This window comes from Rana temporaria, chromosome 7 (genome assembly GCF_905171775.1).
Source record: "Rana temporaria chromosome 7, aRanTem1.1, whole genome shotgun sequence".
Lineage (NCBI taxonomy): Eukaryota > Metazoa > Chordata > Amphibia > Anura > Ranidae > Rana > Rana temporaria.
Window position 1 is genome coordinate 179,470,200 of NC_053495.1, and position 21,255 is coordinate 179,491,454.

General features: G+C 43.6%; 1 protein-coding gene across 1 annotated transcript in view; it reads right to left on the minus strand.

The window, feature by feature from the left end:
- Positions 1 to 11,290: 11,290 nt before the first annotated feature.
- The window catches only part of LOC120945951 (cytochrome P450 4B1-like), a 46,462-nt gene continuing 36,497 nt past the window's right edge, over positions 11,291 to 21,255 (minus strand). The window contains exons 9-12 of the mRNA XM_040360548.1: positions 15,768 to 15,901; positions 13,745 to 13,809; positions 12,955 to 13,037; positions 11,291 to 11,614 (exon numbers count right to left, since the gene is read on the minus strand). Of these exons, the coding sequence (XP_040216482.1) occupies positions 11,440 to 11,614; positions 12,955 to 13,037; positions 13,745 to 13,809; positions 15,768 to 15,901 (457 nt within the window). The 3' untranslated portion in view covers positions 11,291 to 11,439. The remainder of the gene's footprint in view (positions 11,615 to 12,954; positions 13,038 to 13,744; positions 13,810 to 15,767; positions 15,902 to 21,255) is intronic.

A 21,255-nucleotide genomic window follows, 5' to 3' on the forward strand; every position in this document is an offset into this window, starting at 1 on the left:
CTAGGACCACAATAACACATGTAAAATACACAATGACATGCAATAATGTTGTTACCTTCTTCTGCATGCAGTCCTCAGGAGCAAACACACCTCAGACAATCAATATAGTAAACCAAGGATAACTTTACTTGGCATGTGAAAAACATAAATAAAAGAGCAAACAGCAGTTTACACACACATATATATATATATATATATATATATATATATATATATATATATATATATATATATGTAGCTGACTCTGCAAGGGCCCTTGCAAGAGTCAATAAGAGCAAAAGTAAAGTGTTAATGTTATAAAATATGCAAGTAGCTATAAGTAGTCTATGCTCACGAGCTCCCCCTAGTGGGCAATTCCTTTAAGTACAGTTGCTGGTAATCTCAATTAGGCCTGGCCCAGATAACTCCAGATAGTTCCTCAGTGGTGAAGTCTATTGTAAATACGTTGGTGCACTTTAACTTATTTGTAATCCAAAGGGTTCTCTAATTAATGAAGTAATGTAGAACAATATAGAACAGTAACTTCAATTGTGCAAAGTACCTGTGCACTCCTTCCTGGGAATATACTTCCAACAGCAGTCACTTGATAATTAACTTAGGCTTGAGGCCTATACACACGTAACTGTATTGAACTGAACTAGTGCTGTGACACACTTATTGTTTCTCCCAATATAATTGTCTATTAATCTCAAAATATCAGTCCCCAAAGCAGTGTGGAACTTAGGCCTATTTGTAACTCAGTTTAGCTTAATGAATTTTTCTCCGAGGAACTACAAGTTCCAACAACACTGTGGTAGTAAGTCTAAGGCCCCGTACACACGACCAAACATGTATGCTGAAACTGGTCCGCGGGCCTGTTTCAGCATACATGTTTGGTCGTGTGTAGGCGCGAGCGGGCCGAATTCCAGCAAACATTTGCCCGCCGGGCCTTTTCCCAGCGGGCAAATATTCCTGGACGTGTTTTAAAACCATCCGCTGGAATCCTGCCCGCTCGGACATGTACGGTCGTCAGTACAGACCTACCGTACATGTCCGAGCGCCCGCCGTCCCTCGCATGCGTCAAATGACTTCAACGCATGCGTGGAAGCCTTTAAATGGCAGGCCCGCCCACGTCGCCGCGTCATCGTCGCGGCGACGACGCGGACACGCCCCGCGTAGTGTTTACGTGCGGACTTCTGTTCGATGGTTAGTACAACCATCGTACAGAAGCCCTCTGGCAGGCATGTACGGTGAAAACGGTCCGACGGACCGGTTTCACCGTACATGTTTGCTCGTGAGTACCCGGCCTAAGTGTAAGAGTGTATCAAGCAACTGTGGGCGGCTGCCCTGCTCACCACACTGGGCCTGGAAGAACTGGAAACCTCCGCTCTGGCTGTCCCTGGATCCTGCTTTCAGTCAGCACAAGCACGCCACTTAGCTTCACAGGATGGCTGGAACCCGCAGATGTCTCTGGATCCTTCTTGATCTCGTCCCTCTGTCTCTTCAGCTCAGGGATGAGACATGGGATCGCTGGATGTTCTTCCCCACAGTCTTGTAGGCCCCGCTCTCTGCATCACCTCCTCACAGCTCCCTGTAGGCAGGCCACACGTCCAGAAGAGACCCAAGATGGCCACCACATGGCCTTTAATCTCCTGGGGTCGCGTGCAACGCGGAGTTCCTGACTCTAGGCCCTCATGGCCTGGAGCAACTGATGCTATCAGGGGCCCCGGTGACTTACTGGGTCCCTGTGACAGAACCCACTGTCACTGTGTGTTTTGGAAGGGACTGGGGGCGGGCCTCCTACCGACAGACTATGGGCCAGAAAAGATACTGGGGACCCGTGACATGCTGGCACTGAGACAGGAGGGGTTACCCCGGCAGACAGACCTGGAACCTTAAGACTACTTTTCCAACATCCTCGAGTTGACCCGTTCGGGGTCCCACTGTGGCTGTTGGACTGTTTCCCAGGGGAAGTATTGTCATGGACCTTGGAATGCGGAAGTGTTCCTTCTTCAAATCTGTTACACAGTGGGGGGTCTTCTGCTCTGTCTTAAGGCTCCAGACGGCTCCATTGTTCTGTGTCTAGCTATTGTGTACATTGATTGCCCCCTGGGGGTTCTGTCTCATTACACATAGCAGTCCTTCTATTCAAGCTATCGGACCAATCCCTGCTGACTCATTTTCAAGTCCTCATTTGCATGGCTAAGAGGACCTGAAGGAGAACTACATGTACTTTACAATTGACCAATAGGAAAGCGGTTGTTGGGGGCAGGATGTTCCAAATTCTGTATAAAAGTGTGTTGTGTGCTTCCAATAAAAGTCTTCCTGTTTGAACTTACATACAGCCTGCCTGGTGTTTGTTCTAATGGATTCCGAACGGCACATAGCTGTAGTTCGGATCCCGGAGCCTTGGATGACCGAACCCTCAGACGTTGCAATCTGCAATCTGATCCAATAGTAGCAGAGGAGTGTCAGTACTGTCAGTCGGTGACCTCAAAGAGAAAGACTGGGGAGGAATTGCTCTGCGGTTCACCATTGTCAGCATCAAGCCTGTGGCAGAGGCCTCATCTGGCATCTTATTTAAGGTCAGAGCCAAGTCAGTGTAGTGACTTGTTCTTCCCAGCAACTTTAAAGTGACGCTTCGGCTGCCAGGCTTGTGGCAGGAGTCTGTCCAGGGGCACTCTAACCACTCTGGCTAGAGTGGCGACGAACTGTATCTACTACTGCTGAGAGCAGGATTGCTCTTTTCATATCCAGGCCTGATAATGCAAAGTTCTCTTATTTCATCAACCTTTTCTCTCTACCTCATGTTGATGTTGGTCGTGTTGGGCCGAGAAATAAAACATTCAGAAAAGCTTACTCGCTGATTGGACATTCGTTTACTGCTCTACTCACTACAATCACCCTAGACAACGATTAAAGGTAACTTAATACGCCGATCCCAAAACAACCAGCGGCTCCTGAGGGGGTAGCGCTACACAAGCACAGCACCTGTAGCATATTCCAAATTTCTGAAGAACCTCCCTGCGCTCTTGTAACGTCTTTGCCCTAAGCCCACAACATTTCTTTAGGGGGTGAGGCTTCTTGTGAATAGGGCACTGTCGATAACGGTCTTTATCTCTGTAACCCGAATCGCTCAGGTGAGCAGGAGAGGACACGGGTGGTGTGATGTCTGTCCTTTTAACAGATATTGCTCTATTAAAGTCTCTACGCTTAGCTGCTGTGTTATCATACCTTGATGAAAATAATGATGATGATGATGAAGCAGGCAAGTTGGGTTCACTGAAGCTGAAAGCGGGGGTTCACCCTAAAAACAAATTTTTAACATTAGAGCCAGCATACTAAGGGCATTTACTTTCGGCTGGTCAATTTTTTTTTCTCCGTACATACCTTTATATTCTGATTTTGTCCAGGGCTTCCGCGTTCTGATGACTCCGGGACTGGGCGTTCCTATCCCTGCCTCAGGGTTTCCGATGACTGCGGGACTGGGCGTTCTTATCCTTCGGTTCGATAATTGACGGCTTGTGAAACAGGTCCCCTGTCGCACAACGCGCGTCACCACATTTCCGGAAATAGCCGAGCTGCGAGTCGGCACTATACGGCGCCTGCGCCCGCCGTGTAGAGCTGACTGCGCAGGCGCCGTATAGTGCCGACTCGCAGCTCGGCTATTTCCGGAAATGTGGTGACGCGCGTTGTGCGGATTATGGCATTTTTTATATTATTCTTTTTTTTACTAGTAATGGGGGGTGTCAGGCCGGTGCCCCTCCACGACTGAAGCGGTGACAGGGTGGGTTTAGGCGGTGGCAGATAAGAGCAGGGAGAGGCAGATACAGTGGTGTTTCAAGAGGGGGGTGCACCAACCATTCCCTTCTTTTGCGGCCGTGGACTGTCCAATTGGTCCCGGATCGGATGTCACACAGGCACAGCCGAGCAGAGTGAAGTAGCCTCCCCCTCCTCCCTGTTTATGTGTACACAGGGCAAGACAGACCTTCTGTGCATGTGCCGCCGCTGCACTGATCTGAGGTACTGAATGGAGGGGGGGTCTGCACTAAAGGGAGGGGGTCTGCACTGAAGATCAGGGGGTCTGTGTAACATACAGGGGGTCCAGAGATGTGAGGGGCTGTATAACGTAAAGGGGTCCAGAGGTGCAGGGTGCTGTATAATGTAAAGGGGTCCATAGATGCAGGGTGCTGTGTAATGTAAAGGAGTCCAGGGTGCTTTGTAATGTAAAGGGGTCCTGAGGTGCAGGGGGCTGTGCAATGTAAAGGGCTTCAGAGGTGCAGGGTGCTGTGTAATGTAAAGGGGTCCAGAGGTGCAGGGTGCTGTGTAATGTAAAAAGGTTCAGGGACTGTGTAATGTAAAGGGGTCCAGAGGTGCAGGGTGCTGTGTAATGTAAAGAGGTCCAGAGGTTTAGGGGCTGTGTAATGTAAAGGGTTCCAGAGGTGCAGGGTGCTGTGTAATGTAAAGGGGTCCAGAGGTGCAGGGTGCTGTGTAATGTAAAGGGGTCCAGAGGTGCAGGGTGCTGTGTAATGTAAAGGGGTCCGGAGATGCAGGGAGCTGTGTAATGTAAAGGGGTCCAGAGATGCAGGGTGCTGTGTAATGTAAAGGGGTGCAGAGGGCTGTGTAATGTAAAGGGGTCCAGAGTTGCAGGGTGATGTGTAATGTAAAGGGGTGCAGGGAGCTATGTAATGTAAAGGGGTCCAGAGATGCAGGGGGCTGTGTAATGTAAAGGGGTCCCGAGGTGCAGTTGTGGAGAGGGGGTACACAGTATTAACAAGAGTAAGAGATATTGCAGGGGGCACAGTGGGGTGTTTTTACATTTTAACGTGGGGGGGGGGGATGCCAGATGCTCTAGGTACGCCCCTGGCCCTTACTACTGCAGGGGTGGATCAGACCGATTTGTTGGATTTTACATTATTCGCAGTGACAATATTTATTGTTCCACCTTCACATTTACATCCTTAGCAAATTCTTTCCACCTACTGTATAATTTTGTAACCTTTTTGCTGTGTTTTTATGCATGCTATAACCTTGCACAATGTTAGGTTATCTACAGAAGAGACGAGAAAAGTGATTATGTAATACAAAGGTTAAGGTCATACAGGTAATCATGAGAGTTGAATGCCTTCTTAACTTTACCTTCATTTCCATAAACAAAGAATTGGATGGTTGTCAGACTGATGACATCGGGTGTTCTATCCCCAAATCACAAAGAACATATCTGTTATCAGACAGCATCCTCAGTGATATAGTGAATCCATAGTAATTATTTATACTGCAGTTTACTGAAGAACTACAAGAACGACATGGATTACAGTTAGTTATTATGGCTATTGGACTTAGCACTTTGCCGCTTGTCCTGTTTTATAGAACTGGCCCATAAGTTTCACCCAGAACCTAAATGAAACAATTAAAAAAGATTTATGGTCCTGTAAATGTTTGTATTAGATGTATTGTACAATTAAATGTATTCATCCTAATGCACAGTGCTAAAGGCAAAACAAAAGTGGGTGTAAATAGAGCACAACTGTGAACTAGTGCAATCGACCATTAATCCTAGGATATCAAACAAGTGAACTTGTGCATACAGGATCAGTGATACATGTAGTCCATTCTATTTGAAGGATAGTCCATACACCGTATAGGTAATAGAAAGGCAGTTTCCCCTCAGGTGGACTTGGGCAGTATATATCTAAAGATGCAATCCCCGAAACGTAAACAGATTATGTACTCTTACCGGATGGAGTGGACCCTCAACTCACTGTACGGTGGGGGCGGGGATATCCTGACTACACTGGATGCTGATCACGTCTGGGTGACCTGTTCAAGGGACCGAGACCAAGACGGTGACCAGGGAGGGCAATCAGCCCACCAACGCCTTTGAGACCCCCCACCGTACGGTGAGTTGAGGGTCCACTCCATCCGCTAAGAGTACATAATCTGTTTATGTTTCGGGGATTGCATCTTTAGATATATTTTGCCCAAGTCCACCTGAGGGGAAACTGTCTTTCTACCACCTATACGGTGTATGGACTATCCTTCATATTTAATGGACTACATGTATCACTTATACTGTATGCACTAGTTCACTTGTTTGATATCCTAGGATTAATGGCCACCACCCTATGTGGCTACGAAACATACCAAAAGGACAACTGACGAGAGTAAGGCGCAACTGTACCAATGATGAAGACTTCATCTCCCAGGCTTCTATACTGAAAGAGAAATTTTTACAAAAGGGCTACCAAGAAAGCTATCTTACAAGAACTATTGAAGATCTCCTACTAGTACCAAGAAGTGATTGCCTAAGAAACAAACTTCCATCCACCAATAGGAGCACTCATGAGTGGAGTTTTATTTCCGGCTACCACTCCCAGTATAAAGAAGTGGAAAAAATCTTCTCATCACACTGACATATTCTTTTTCTAGACAGAATACTGAAAACTGTCATCCCCATGAAACCAGGGTTCATATATAAAAAAGCTCTGAGTTTTGGAGATGAGGTCGTAAAAAAAGTTTTAGACCCCCCCCCAAAAAAACACCTTCTTTCTGGGACAAAGATGGGTTTTTGCATGTCGCAAATGCCTCCCTTGTAGGGAAGCTGATAGACCACTAAGAGCTATTGAAACTTTTACTTCTACATCTAACTATATAGAATTCCCCATAAAGGAGTTCATTACGTGCAATACTGCCTATGTGGTACACATCTTAGAATGTCCCTGCAAGCTCATGTACATAGGCCGCACAAAGAGAGAACTAAAAGTGAGAATAGCTGAGCACGTAGCTAATATCAAGCTGGGCTACAAGGACCACAATGTTTCCATAGAAAAAAGAAATATTGTTGCGCAGACCCAACCTAAAGTGCAAAAAAAAATTTAATTTTATCAGCCGCGTCTTAAGTGTGCCATACAGCACAAAACAAACATAGTAGAAAAAGGAAGTCGCGCTAATTTAGAGTGATATAATGAACCACCAGTGACTAACAAACCATAAGTTAGAAACAGTTCAAAATATGGTGCTGAAAAACCACCAGTAGTGTGAATATAGATTGTAAATAACTATTGGATATCATGAATGTCTCTGCAGTTGATATACACAATTTGACAATCTAGGCCAGCCAAAAGGTTTAAAGCAGTCCACAGGTGTAGTGATGAAAGAAATCTCAGGTAACGGTGATGACAACCACGCTGTGTTCAGAACAAACAGGAGACCTCCACCACAGATAATACTGACTCTTACCAGAATTCAGTAAATATACAGCATAAAAAATCAGATCCAGCAGCAGCCCAAATGGTTATCTTCAACTAGCGATATCACAATAGGGGAACTCTCCATTCATTAGTAATCACCGTTTAAATCCAAGCTCCACAGATATGTAAAGAAACACCAAGAGGGGAATATAGCGTAATACTGCACTGATTTATTTAAAACATAGAACAGCCGAATGCTTACTTACATTCCGAAGATTAAAATAGGCATCAAGCGGGCATAAAAAGTAGAAACAGCAGGGCAAAAAACACAGCCGGCCGGACTGTGTGTTGGCGTACGTCCGGAGTATCCGGATCCTTACACTAGTAAACGCGGTAACGTCAGGGCGTCTCCTCCCGACGTTTCGTCACAATAGGGACGTGTTCACGGGGTAAGGTTTCCATACACATTAAACTCTTCCATGATAAAAATCCTGCGGGACTTAAATTTTGGGGAGTTCGTCATCTAAAGCCTTCATGGAGGGGGTCCAACCGTGTCAGGGAACTGTCCAAGCTTGGAACTTAATGGATATATTCTGTCGATACCATGGTGCTGAAAGGGTTAAATGTTGAACTAGACATCAACTGTTTTATTAGCGATTACTAAATATCCTATACTGTCCGAGATAGAGATAGATATGTATATACATGAATTTACTTCCAATATTTCTTCTAGATATGTCCCTAATTTTGAGATATTTATGTTTTCCATCATAATATATTTCAAATATATCTCAGAGATTTTAATTATACATATTTTTACGCTACATATTTTTACTCTACATGGTAGAGATGTATTATTACTACTGGTTCTTCTTTCATATACTTATTGATATATGATTTTGATTATTTATTATGATATACACTCTTAGGCCTCGTACACACGACAGAGTTTCTCGGCAGAATTCAGCGAGAAACTCGGTCAGAGCCGGATTCTGCCGAGAAACTCTGTCGTGTGTACACTTTCGGCCCGATGGAGCCGCCGAGGAACTCGTCGAGAAAATAGAGAACATGTTCTCTATTTTCTCGTTGTTCTATGGGAGAACTCGGCCCGCCGAGCTCCTCGGCAGCTTCAGGGCTGAACTCGCCGAGGAACTCGACGTGTTTGGCACGTCGAGTTCCTCGGCCGTGTGTACGAGGCCTTACTATCAAGAATCTAGCAGTTATGCACTGATTAGAATTTGTTGACAAGAATTTTTTTCTCCAACCTTTATTTCTATTTTTATATTTAATTTTATTGAATTTTATTGAGTTTCACAACAGTCAACTTTCAGGTTGCCTTTTTCCTCTTCCTAGATGCATTTTTATATGCATTTGCATTTTTATGTGCATTTTATATGTTTATGCATATTTTTATATATTAAAACGCACACCCCTATATGTTTGAAATTAACATTGACCGTAACGGGTTAATGGATAAATAACGGCATGATTTGGTATACAAAGGGTAAATGTCTGTGACACTGATATGCTACTGATATTGTTTGCCCACCTCCCACTGGCTGATAGGTACTTTACCTTAGCCGCACGCTGATGATCATATCAGGGATGTCTGTTTTTATAGTGACATTATCTTGCCTTCTCACTTTGGTATAGATGCAAATGCAATGTTGTCACAGCGTATTGGCTATTGTTTTTGCAAAGTGTCTCTGTACGTTATTACCGTGGAACATTATGTTATTATGTAGACACGTTCAACTATTTTATTATGTTATAGATCGTTTACTTTGTGCAGCGTTAACAAATCACACGTTTGTACTATCCCAGTGACTCAACACGGCTGACGTCTGCTCTGTCTTCCGCTCTCCCAAGCACCAATGGGAGCGGGCGAGCATGGATGTTTCACCCAATAGCCGTGGAGGAGGGATGACAAAAGGATGTGATGGACGCCGAGTAGCCACGCCCTCTGTTGAAGCCGGAAGTGACGAAACATGTCAGGGCGTGGCTACGATGTCGTATCCAGGAACTGCTAGGAGTGCGTTCCACCACTGAACCATCGCAACCAAGACAGGCGTCAACGAATTTGCGCCGTAAGTTACGGCGGCGTAGTGTATCTCTTGCGGCGTAAGGGCGCAGAAATTCAAATGGATGTAATGGGGGCGTGTTTTATGCAAATACGTCGTGACCCGACGTAAACGACGTTTTTTTTTAACTGCGCATGCGCCGTCCCTGGGGGTATCCCAGTGCGCATGCTCGAAATTTAACCGGAACAAGCCAATGCTTACGATGGTGACGTCATTCTACGCAAATTCCTATTCGCGAACGACTTACGCAAACGACGTAAAAAATTCAAAATTGTACGCGGGAACGACGGCCATACTTAACATTGAGTACGCCACCATATAGCAGCTTTAACTGTACGCCGGAAAAAGTCGAACGCAAACGACGGAAAAAAATGCGCCGGGCCGACGTACGTTCGTGGATCGCCATAAATAGCTAATTTGCATACTCGACGTGGATTTCGACAGGAACGTCACCTAGCGGCCACCGAAAAATTGCAGCTAAGATCTGACGGCGTACTAAGACGTATGCCTGTCGGATCGAGCCCAGATGCCGTCGTATCTTGTTTTGTGGATACAAAACAAAGATACGACGCGGGAAATTTAAAATTACGCCGGCGTATCAGTAGATACGCCGGCGTAATCCTTTTGTGGATCTGCCCCTTACTATCTACACTGGACTTTATCCATCTTAGCGCTGTTTTATCATTTTATAACCACCTTTTGGGCTATATGTTTTGATATCAATTTTTTATTCCTTGATAGATGAGTTCTCATCTATTTTAAACAGCTGCTACATTATTTTTATCATATTTTACTGCTGGGTATTTTCTGATATTGATATATGTTTTATTATTTTTAATTATTTATGACTTTTTTCCTATACTTACCAGTAGCTCATTAACAAGTTAATTAACTTCTTTTGGCGCCGGGAAGTGCACCTTGCTCCCCCCCTGTTGCTGTCTTTTGTGTGCACTAAACATTTGAATCTCCCTCCCTATGTTCTGGAAGCTACTTCCAAAGACAGGGAGAAGCACCTAAACCCTCAGACTGTGAAACCCTGAAAAGACAAGAACAATCACTTGACTAAAGGAGCTAAAAACGAAAATTGTCTAGCATCCCATGCTAAAAGGGTGCTTCATGTGTACATGACCGGGAGTGAGGGAAACCTCCCAGTGGGAACCATTCCCTACTCTATCCAAATGGGGGAAAAAACGTATGGCTTTAAATACACTTTATCAAAAATATTTAAATCTGTAACACTGTATAAATAACGTATATAGACATTGATAAAATTACTTTATTAACTGTTAGTTTCTACAAAAATAAATGACAGATAATATTGTCATTTTTAACAACATCCATTGTTTGTACTGAGCGGAACAGCTATATCCTGGTTTTACCATCACTAGTCTAGTTATAAGTATAATTTTCAGCTGGTTAGAAAATGGCTTCAGTACCAAACTTCCTATTAGAATCACAGTTGATCAGCAAAGTAAGAAGCCATTTAGAATGACAGGAAAGAAGGTCAAGGTTCATAGTGTAGATTGCAAGACTTATGCCGCGTACAAACGATCGTTTTTCAGGTTCTAAAAAATTAAGTTTTTTTTTTAAATGTCATTAAAAACAATCGTGTGTGGGCTTCAGAGCATTTTTCTGGTTCTAAAAAATGGGCAAAAAAAATAATCGAACATGTTCTATTTTTTAACGGTGTTTTTAACGTTGTCGTTCTTCGGGTTGTAAAAAATGGTCGTGTGTAGGCTTTAACGATGTGAAAAATCCGTGCATGCTCAGAAGCAAGCTATGAGACGGGAGCGCTCGTTCTGGTAAAACTACATAATGGAGTAAGCACATTCATCACGCTGTAACAGACAGAAAAGCGCGAATCGTCTTTTACTAACACAAAATCAGCTAAAGCAGCCCAAAGGGTGGCGTCATCCGAATGGAACTTCCCCTTTATAGTGCCATCGTACGTGTTGTACGTCACCACGCTTTTCTAGAGCATTTTTTGTTCACGATCGTGTGTAGGCAAGGCCGGTTTAATGATCAAGTTGAACAAAAAAAATTTGCTTTTTCTAGAGCCTAAAAAACGTAATTATTTAGAACCCAAAAAATTAATTGTGTGTACGCGGCATTAGATTTATCAATTTTAGCTTTGCAGGCAATCATGAACAATCAACCTATCTGCTGCCATCGACCGGTGCATTGTCCATTCAGTTCTTTTCAATCTTCTTCAGCTTTATATGAATCCCATTTGAAGAACGAAGAACTACTTGAGAGATTTTAACTGGCTCATTTTCTGGATCTGGAAGCAGCTGAAACCTCTGCAATGTCAAAACCAAAGCTACTTTCATTTCATTCATTGCAAAAGTTTGTCCGATGCAATTCCTAAAAAACAAAATATAGATTTGCAGTTTAATTTCTATAACTCAATGTTCCCCCTAAAATCTGCTGATTACATTCCAGGTGCATCAATACAAAGTTTCCATTTTTAGGTGTTTTTTTTTTTAAATTTAATTTACGTATATTTTTTTTCACATTTGCATTTATTTATTAAAATGTATATCTTTGTATAATTTTTATATTTTGTTGTATTTTAAGAAATGCAAAGTCCTAAGCCGCGAACACATGATCGGTTTGGACTGTTTTCATTGGAAAAACTGATGGTGTGTGGGCCCAATGCTGAAAGAAGTTCAATGCTTCCAAGCACGAGTCGACTTGATTCTGAGCATGCGTGGATTTTTGACCGATGGAGTTCCATACAGACGATCAGATTTTTCTATAGTTTTTTTATCCATAGGAAAAATGTAAAACATGTTCTATTTTCTTACACCTATAAAAATGCCATAAAACTATCCCCTATTTGGTTTGCGCAAAAGTTATAGCATCTACAAATCAATAAACGCTTATTGCGTTTTTTAAACCAAAAATATGTAGAAGAATACATATTGGCCTAAACTGAGGGAAAAAAAATGTTTTTATATATTTTTTGGGGATATTTATTATAGCAAAAAGTAAAAAAAAAATTGTTTTTTTCAAAATTGTCGCTCTATTTTTGTTTATAGCGCAAAAAATAAAAACCGCAGGGGTGATCAAATACCACCAAAAGAAAGCTCTATTTGTTGGAAAAAAAGGAAGTCAAATTTGTTTGGGAGCCACATCGCATTACCGCGCAATTGTCAGTTAAAGCGACGCAGTGCCGAATCGCAAAAAGTGGCCTGGTCTTTGGCCAGCCAAATGGTCCGGGGCTTAAGTAGTTAATTGTACACCTTGAGTCCATGAAGTCTAGTGAACATGCAATTCATTTTTTTATCATTGATCTAAAAAAAATTCTGCCTGCAGGCTATCAATATTCATCTTGCTCACTTGGACTATGTTGTACTGTATTTGGTACCTAATTGGAAAATAACCATGATATATGGCCATAGTACTGATCTGGTCACAAAATGTGTTTCGCATTTTTTATTTGTACTGTAAAATAGTTTTTACTTTGTAATTAAACAAAAATATATTGCAAAGAAAAAAAGGCAAAAAGGCAAAAACAAATTAAATTAGCAGGCAATGAAAAAAAAAAAAACTTTCAGCCCCCCTAAAGTTTACGCATCCCTGTGCGCAACTGAAGGAGCCTATTTTGTACCTGACTAGCATTTTACAGAGTACAGTTCCACTGGGGGCTGAATCTCATGACAACATACAGCAGTTGGATAACCGAGATGATATTTTCTTACCGTGGGCCGGCAGAGAATGGAATGAAGGCATGTGGGTTTCTATCTGATGTGTTCTCTGTAGAAAACCGTAGTGGGTCAAACACCTAATTGACACAAAATATTCAGAGATCATCTTTCAGGAATGTGTAAGGCACCTTGATAATATCTTAAATGAACATTGAAATTCTTAACTCCATAAGATAGGGCAAAACCTAAGGCCACCGTGACAGTGAGAGAGGAAATGTACCCAATAGGGACACAAACAGCATTAGAAACCTGATAGATGCCAGGTTATGATTTATCCCAATTTTTGTCACTCAATTTTTGTCATTCCTCGTCGCAATCCTGGGAAAAGGCCACAAGGCCGGACGCCGCAGACTAGGCTGAAGCCATGACCTTGCGCCCTTTTTCCAGGATTGCGGTGAGCTGCGGGCAGATTTTTTAGGCAAGGCCGCAGCTTCGGCCTAGTCCATGGGCTTTTCCCAGGATCGCGGTGAGCTGCGGGCAGGATTTTTTAGGCGAGGCCGCAGGTTCGGCATAGGCCACGGCCTTTTCCCAGGATCGCGGCGGACTAGGCCGAAGCCGCAGCCTCTCCTTAAAACACCTGCCTGCAGCTCTTTAGGACCGGCGCGGTGTCCATCAGGAAAAAAAAAAACACACAATTCGAATCATGAATAGAGTTTTTTTGGTTTTTTTAACGCCAATTTTTTTGGGGGCCAAAATCGCCCATCTCTAGTCTTTTGGTGAACCTACTGCTCTGGAAGATGAAGAGAAATGCGTTAAAATAGAATATTATTGCTCATTACATCACCTCAGGGTCTTTCCAGAAAATGGTTGATCTGTTTATGCTGTAAATGCTCAGGATAATCAGTGAACCTGTATAGGATAGAACAAATGTTATTTTTATTACTCTGATATAAAAACACCAAAAGGCTTTCACACTGGAGCAGTGCGCTGGCAGGACGGTAAAAAAAAGTCCTGCCAGACGCATCTTTGGTGCACTGTAGGAGCGGTGAATACACCGATCCTAAAGCACCCCTGCCCATTTACGGGCGCCACGACCAACGCCTGCGATGCCCCAGTGTGAAAGTACCCTAATACTAAAAAAAAAAACTGGCTCTTAACTTTTTTAGCTGGCTCCTAGATTCAAACAAATTTTGTCAAACCCTGTCATAAGCTCAATAATGGCATGCAATGCCAAGCTGCGGTTTCCAAAGCGAGCAAAGTCCTTTCTTGTATTAAGAGAGGTATGGACTCCAGAGAGAGAGATATAATTTTGCCCCCCTGTACAAATCATTAGTAAGACCTCATCTGGAATATGCAGTTCAGTTTTGGGCCCCAGTTCTCAAAAAGGATATCGGAGAACTGTAGAAAGTGCAGAGAAGGGCAACCAAACTGATAAGAGGCATGGAGGAGCTCAGCTATGAGGAAAGATTAGAATAATAACTAATTGACTGGAGGATGCAGCCAATGTGACACACACTGGCTTGAAATTGCGCCCCCTAAATATCGCTCCCCGGGGCCATGGCACCCCCTGCACCCCCCACGCTACGCCACTGCCGACAACATCACCCTCACTGCTAGCGGCCTTGCCACCTATGACAGGTACACGCAATTGACAGGCTGCTGTAAAACTTCTGTTACTCTGGGTAACCACTTATATCTTCAAACTATTCCACTCCACACGGATGTCTTCATACTCCAATGTGTTTAAGACCCACTCGGTGAACCATGTGTGCCGGTTACTTACAATACACCCCTTTCAGTAACTTCAGACCAGGCAGGGACAGAGTTTCAAACGCTTTACCTTGTAAAAGTGAAAAAATAAAAATTTCACAGTCCAACAGGCAAGACATGATACTTCCTGGACCCCTAACACTAGAAGTGAAGTGCTGCCCTGGCATACCTAAAAATTTTGCTTTTCAGAGTTCATAGTCCTTCCAAGGCTCTCAGGCAAGTGTAAATCCTTATGAGGCACATCCCAGCACTAGTGTCTTTGGGATCAATCCCAGGTTCCGATAGCTTGGCATTCCTATAGTGATAAGCAGCATCCTTCTGGTTCCACACACACTGATGAATCCTGGGCTCTAGGCCATGGTCCCTTTTATATGTCACAGGACTAGTGGGTCGGACCCAACAAAATGACTTGCCAAAAGGCAAAACTCCTACCCTCCCCCCGGCCAAAGCAGCACCAAACTTACGTCTTTTACCAACATGAAATCAGCAAAAGCAGCCCCAAGGGTGGCGCCATCCGAATGGAACTTCCCCTTTATAGTGCCGTCGTATGTGTTGTACGTCACCGCGCTTTGCTAGAGCATTTTTTTTTTCACGGTCGTGCGTAGGCAAGGCCGGTTTAACAATAATCGGATTGAAAAAAACGTAATTTTTTCTAGACTATTAAAAAAGGTTGTGTGTACGCAGCATAAGCCTCCAGAAAAACCCAAGTGTCCCAAGTGGGAGTTGAACTCAATATCCCAGTGGTGTATGTGCTACAAAACCAGGGCCGCCATCAGGGGGTACAGGCATTTTCGTTTGACCCCCCCCACCTTTAGAAACTTGTGGCAGGAGAGAGAAGAGAATACTTGACTTTGTTTTTTATTCCCGTCTGCCCCCCCCCCCACCTTTAGAAACTCGCGGCAGGAGAGAGAAGAGAATACTTGACTTTGTTTTGTTCGTCAGCACCAACCCCCCCTGTCCCTCTTATCTTGCGGCAGGAGAGAGAAGACCGCTTATCATCTCGTGGCAGATACACATATACAGTAGTTATTTCTTTGTTTGTACTTCTACATTTTGGGTATAATCCTAGCCTGAGGATGCAAAAATGATAAACTTACCTTCTGGAAGGCTCCGCCCATCACAGAAAGTAATTGGTTTGGTCAGCCTCCTTGCAATACCGGGAACAGGAGGATAAAGACGCAAACATTCCTTAATGCACATAGTTATGTAAGGTATCTTTCCAATGTCGTCCCTAGTACAAAATGAACAAAGTAAATGTAGATCATTAATTTTTGATGTGCAATAAATTCCCAGAAAGAAAAGAGTTTCACAGCAAATCACACCATAAACAGCCACGGAGTTCAACAACTCCTCAATCTCTAGAAACAACCAACACATATTAGGCATCAATTTCTCTTTATGCTTCACTAATACCTTTCTAAAAACACATACTATATGGGCCAGATTCACGTAGAAGTGCGTCGGCGTAACGTATCGTAGATACGTTACACCGCCGCAAGTTTTCATCGCAAGTGCCTGATTCACAAAGCACTTGCAATGAAAACCTACGCTGGCGGCCTCCGGCGTAAGCCCGCGTAATTCAAAGGGCCATTTAAATTAGGCGTGCTCCCGCGCCGGACCTACTGCGCATGCTCCGTTCTGAAATTCCCGCCGTGCTTTGCGCGAACCGACGTCATTTTTTCGAACGGCACCGTATTCCCGGACGTCTTACGCAAACTACGTGAATTTTTAAATTTCGACGTGGGAACGACGGCCATACTTTATACAGCACATACGTGTGCTGTGTAAAGATAGGGCACCCAAAACGACGACTAAATTTGCGATGGGAAACTAGACTAGCAGCGACGTAGCGAACACGAAAAACCGTTGTGGATCGCCGTAACTCCTAATTTGCATACCCGATGCTGGTTTACGACGCAAACTCCCCCCAGCGGCGGCCGCGGTATTGCATCCTAAGATCCGACAGTGTAAAACAATTACACCTGTCGGATCTTAGGGCTATCTATGCGTAACTGATTCTATGAATCAGTCGCATAGATACTCTGAGAGATACGACGGAGTATCTGAGATACTCCGTCGTATATCCTTTGTGAATCTGGGCCTATAAGTTTATAGAAAAATAAATCATTTAACCACTTCAATACAGGACACTTTCATCCCCTTCCTGCCCTGGGAAATTTTCATCTTTCAGCGCTGACAATGCGCGGTCATGCAACACTGTACCTAAATTAAATTTTTATCATTTTTTTTTTAGACAGATAGAGCTTTCTTTTGTTGGCATTTAATCACAGATGGGTCTATTTTTTGCTGTACAAAACAAAACAAAAAAAAGTAATGCAAATTAAAAACAAAAAAAAGGCACAGTGAGGCATGCAGATGGACACAGTAAGGCACAGTGAGGCATTCAGATGGACACCCTAGGCTTATACTCAAGTCAATAAGTTTTCCCATTTTTTGGTGGTAAAATTAGGTGCCTCGGCTTATATTCGGGTCGGCTTATACTCGAGTATATACGGTACCTTGGTATAGTAATATCTTGACAGGTGGGAGATTTTCGAATGTTGAAATTCCGATCTAGTAATACAGGAGCTTAGGAAATAATTCAAGGTATGGGAAGTGCTGCCCCTGTCCCTACTAGGACGTATAAATTTAATAAATGTTTGTATATGTTTAGAAATTCTCCACAATGGTTGCCTAATGCCTTGTGCATGCCTTGTACACAAATGGAATTTTTTCATCGGATATTCCGACCTTGTGTGGGCCCCATCTGACTTTTTTCTGTCGGAGTTTAGAAATAGAACATGTTTTATTTTTTTCCGATGGAAAAAAATCCTATCGGAAATTCTGATCGTCTGTGTGGAACTCCGACGGAGAAAAAAACATGCATGCTCAGAATCAAGTCGACGCATGCTAGGAAGCATTGAAATTAATTTTTCACCGCGTTTTGGACGGTCGGAATTTGGTCTGACAGTGTGTATGCAAGACAGCTTGAACGGAATTCCGACGGAAAATTCCATCGGATTTTATCCCATCGGAAATTCCGATCGTGTGTACGGGGCATAAAAGTTTTTTGTACAGCTGCATGGTATGTTTTCTGCATTTAAATGGGCAAACAAACTAGAATTAAATTAAGCACGCTCATTTGACCCGCAGTACGGGGGGGGGGGGGATTGGCCTTCCCAGACCTCTATAAGTATTATTTAGCCACACATTTAGTGACGGTGGGGGGGGGTGGCTGAACCCTGACGGGTTTGACTCTGCTACAATGCTGGAAGCAGCAGTGGTTCAATCGGTCCGATTAGTACGTTAGTGCCACCTATCAGTGCCCATCTATGCCCATCCGTGCCACCTATCAGTGCCCATCCATGTCACCTATCAGTGCCCATCAATGCTGCCTATCAGTGCCCATCCATTCTGCCTATCCCTGCCCATCCATGCCGCCTATCCGTGCCCATCCATGCCACCTATCCGTGCCCATCTGTGTCACCTATCCGTGCCCATCCATGCTGCCTATCCGTGCCCATCCGTGCCGCCTATCAGTGCCCATCTGTGCCGCATATTAGTGCCCATCATCAGTGCCTATCAATGCCACCTCATCGGTGTCCATCAGTGCCACCTTATCAGTGCAGTACCATCAGTGCCCATCCGTGAAGGAGAAAACGTACTTATTTAAAATGTTTTATAACTGAAACCAAAAAAAAAACGTTTTTTTTTCTAAATGTTCAGTCATTTTTTTGCAGAAAATAAAAATCCCAGAGGTGATCAAATACCACCAAAAGAAAGCTCTATTTGTGGGAACAAAATGATAAAAACTTAGTTTGGGTACAGTGTTGCATGACCGCGCAATTGTCATTCAAAGTGCAACAGCGCTGAAAGCTGAAAATTGGTCTGGGCGGGAGGGTGTATAAGTGCCCGGTATGGAAGTGGTTAAAAGCAAAATGGAAGGATGAGGTAAGTGAAGGAGGACTGCACTACGGTAAAGGAAGCTATTTAGGGAAAGAAAATTACCTTTACAACCCCATTAAGTGCTGTGAATACTTTCCGGATGCACAGTATCTGTTAGGAGTTCAGCGACTTAAAAGTGGTCAGTCATGGTGGCCTTCATGTTTCTCTTATAATCAGTTTCCCTAAATATAACTGTAGTCCATCAGTTTAAAGCAGAGCTTTTTTTCGCAGAAAATAGGTGCAGGAACTCAACCACGACCCCGTTCAGATTTCACAAACAGTAGAAGGGTCTTAAAGGGGCATTAAATACCAGGGTTGCATTACATATAGAGTGCAGAGTTCAGGAGGGTTACACACAGAGTCACTTCTGTGTTTACAAGTATACAATAGGAGATGTAACTGTCAGCACAGATACAAAGTACATATATGGGTAGGAGTATGGTGATTAGTCCATTGGAAATAGTAGTAACAGGCAGTTCAATGGTTAAAAATGCAGGTGATGTGGCTGTTCAATGGCGGCTGCTGTCCTCAGAGAGCTGACTCTGTGGTAAACAAAAAAGGGGTAGAGAAAGGAAGCGCCACCTAAGTGCAGTATTAAAGAGGTTCTTTTAATAACACATTGTAAAAAACACACTTACAAGAAGGTAAGGAAAGAAGGCTCATCTGTAACATCCTGTAGTCCTCGTCCCGGATCCATGGGCTGCTTTAGAAGAGAAGAAAGCAGATTGTGTGGAGTCTTCAGGCCTGTCCTGTGGCCTTCAGGATGTAGTCTGTTCCAGCCTCACAGGTCACGTGACAGGTCACGTGATTACTTCCCAGGAACACTTCCGGGAGGAGGGTCAAACAGGGAGAACAAAGGCTGATTGGGCTACGCGCTCGGAGCCACTGCTCCTTCTATTGGCCTGATCTAGTGATTCAGGATAGAACTGACTATGCCCGTGAATCACATAGATTATTGTCTGACACTAAGACCTATTCAGCACTTCCTAGTGACCCCACCTCTCAGTTTGCCCTTGAAGCTATGAACCTTGCTGACCGAGCTCTCAAGGACAATATTATTTCAAAATCTGAAGCCACATTTTTAATTAAGAATTTTTATAAAGTCCCCTATTTTTATCATTTACCCAAAGTCCATAAAGATCTTACCAACCCCCCTGGCCGCCCTATAGTAGCGGCCGTGTATAGTGTCACTAGTGGCTTTTCTATTTATATCGATCAATTTCTCCAGCCCTTAGCACAAGATCTTCCCTCTTACATACAGGATGGTTCTCATTTGCTTGAGATGCTTAAACATTACACCTGGGAAGACAACTATTGGTGGCTTTCTCTTGATGTGTCATCTCTATACACATCAATTCCCCATGAGATAGGCTTGAGGGCCGCCGAACATTTTTTGGCCAAAGATCCCCTAATTAATTCCAGACAAATCAATTTTATACTAGAATCCCTAATGTTCTGTTTAAAACATAACTACTTTGAGTCAGATGGAACACATTATCTACAAGTCCATGGCACAGCTATGGGGGCAAACTTTGCCCCCAGCTATGCCAACCTCACAATGGGGTTTTGGGAGAGCATGTACCTTGCAGCTGACCACCCCTTTGCCGCCCAGGTGGTGTACTATGGTCGATATATTGACGACATAGTGATCATCTGGGATGGCACAGCTGATGATATCGCTGGCTTTGTGCAATATTGCAATTTAAACACTTTGGGCCTATCTTTTACCCACGTGGCCGACCCACATACCCTAGCATTCTTAGTACCTTTCTCGTGGCAAAATTCAAGGTCTATCTATGCAAACAACTTCAACAAACCTACAGCAGGGAACCCATTCATTCATTACAAGAGTTGTTACCATCCTAGATGGGTTAATAACATCCCCCGCAGTCAGTTCTGTCGCCTACGTAGGAATTGCACCAAAGATTCCGATTTTGAGGCCCATGGCCAATTGCTCTCCCAGAAGTTTTTAGAGAAAGGTTATCCCAACGCACTTATTAGTGATGCTTTTAACAATTATCGCAACCCAACTACAGGCCCACGAACTCCACCACCTGTTACTAAGCCTCCCACACGTTTTATTACACAGTTCCATGACAAGTACAAAAACATGGAAAAGATTTTAGCGGCACACTGGCCCATTCTAGTTGAGGACCCTCATTTGATAACTACCATTGAAACAAAACCCAAAGTTGCATACAGAAAATGTAGAAATATAAAGAGCAAAATCGCACCCAGTAAAAGTAAAAATAAGTTAGTCCAACCCATCTCATCACGACTAGTACTCATACCCCTTAGAGGGATGTACCAGTGTAAAAAACCACTCTGTTTGACTTGTCAGTTTATACACCATGGTCAAAAAACTTTTTCCGTTAAAGGGAAAAGTTATACCCTTAAGGAATTTTATAATTGTTCTACAGAGTTTGTTGTGTACTGCCTCACCTGTCCATGCGGGCTCTTTTATGTCGGCAGGACAATTAGGGCACTTAGGGCGCGTTTCGGCGAGCACAGGCGGTTTATCGAAAAGGGCCGTGACCACCACAGTGTTCCTAAGCACTTCCTCACCCACCATGACCAATCTACAGCTGGTCTCAAGGTGTGGGTGGTTGAGTCCATCCCTGCCATCTACACTGCCGCTGA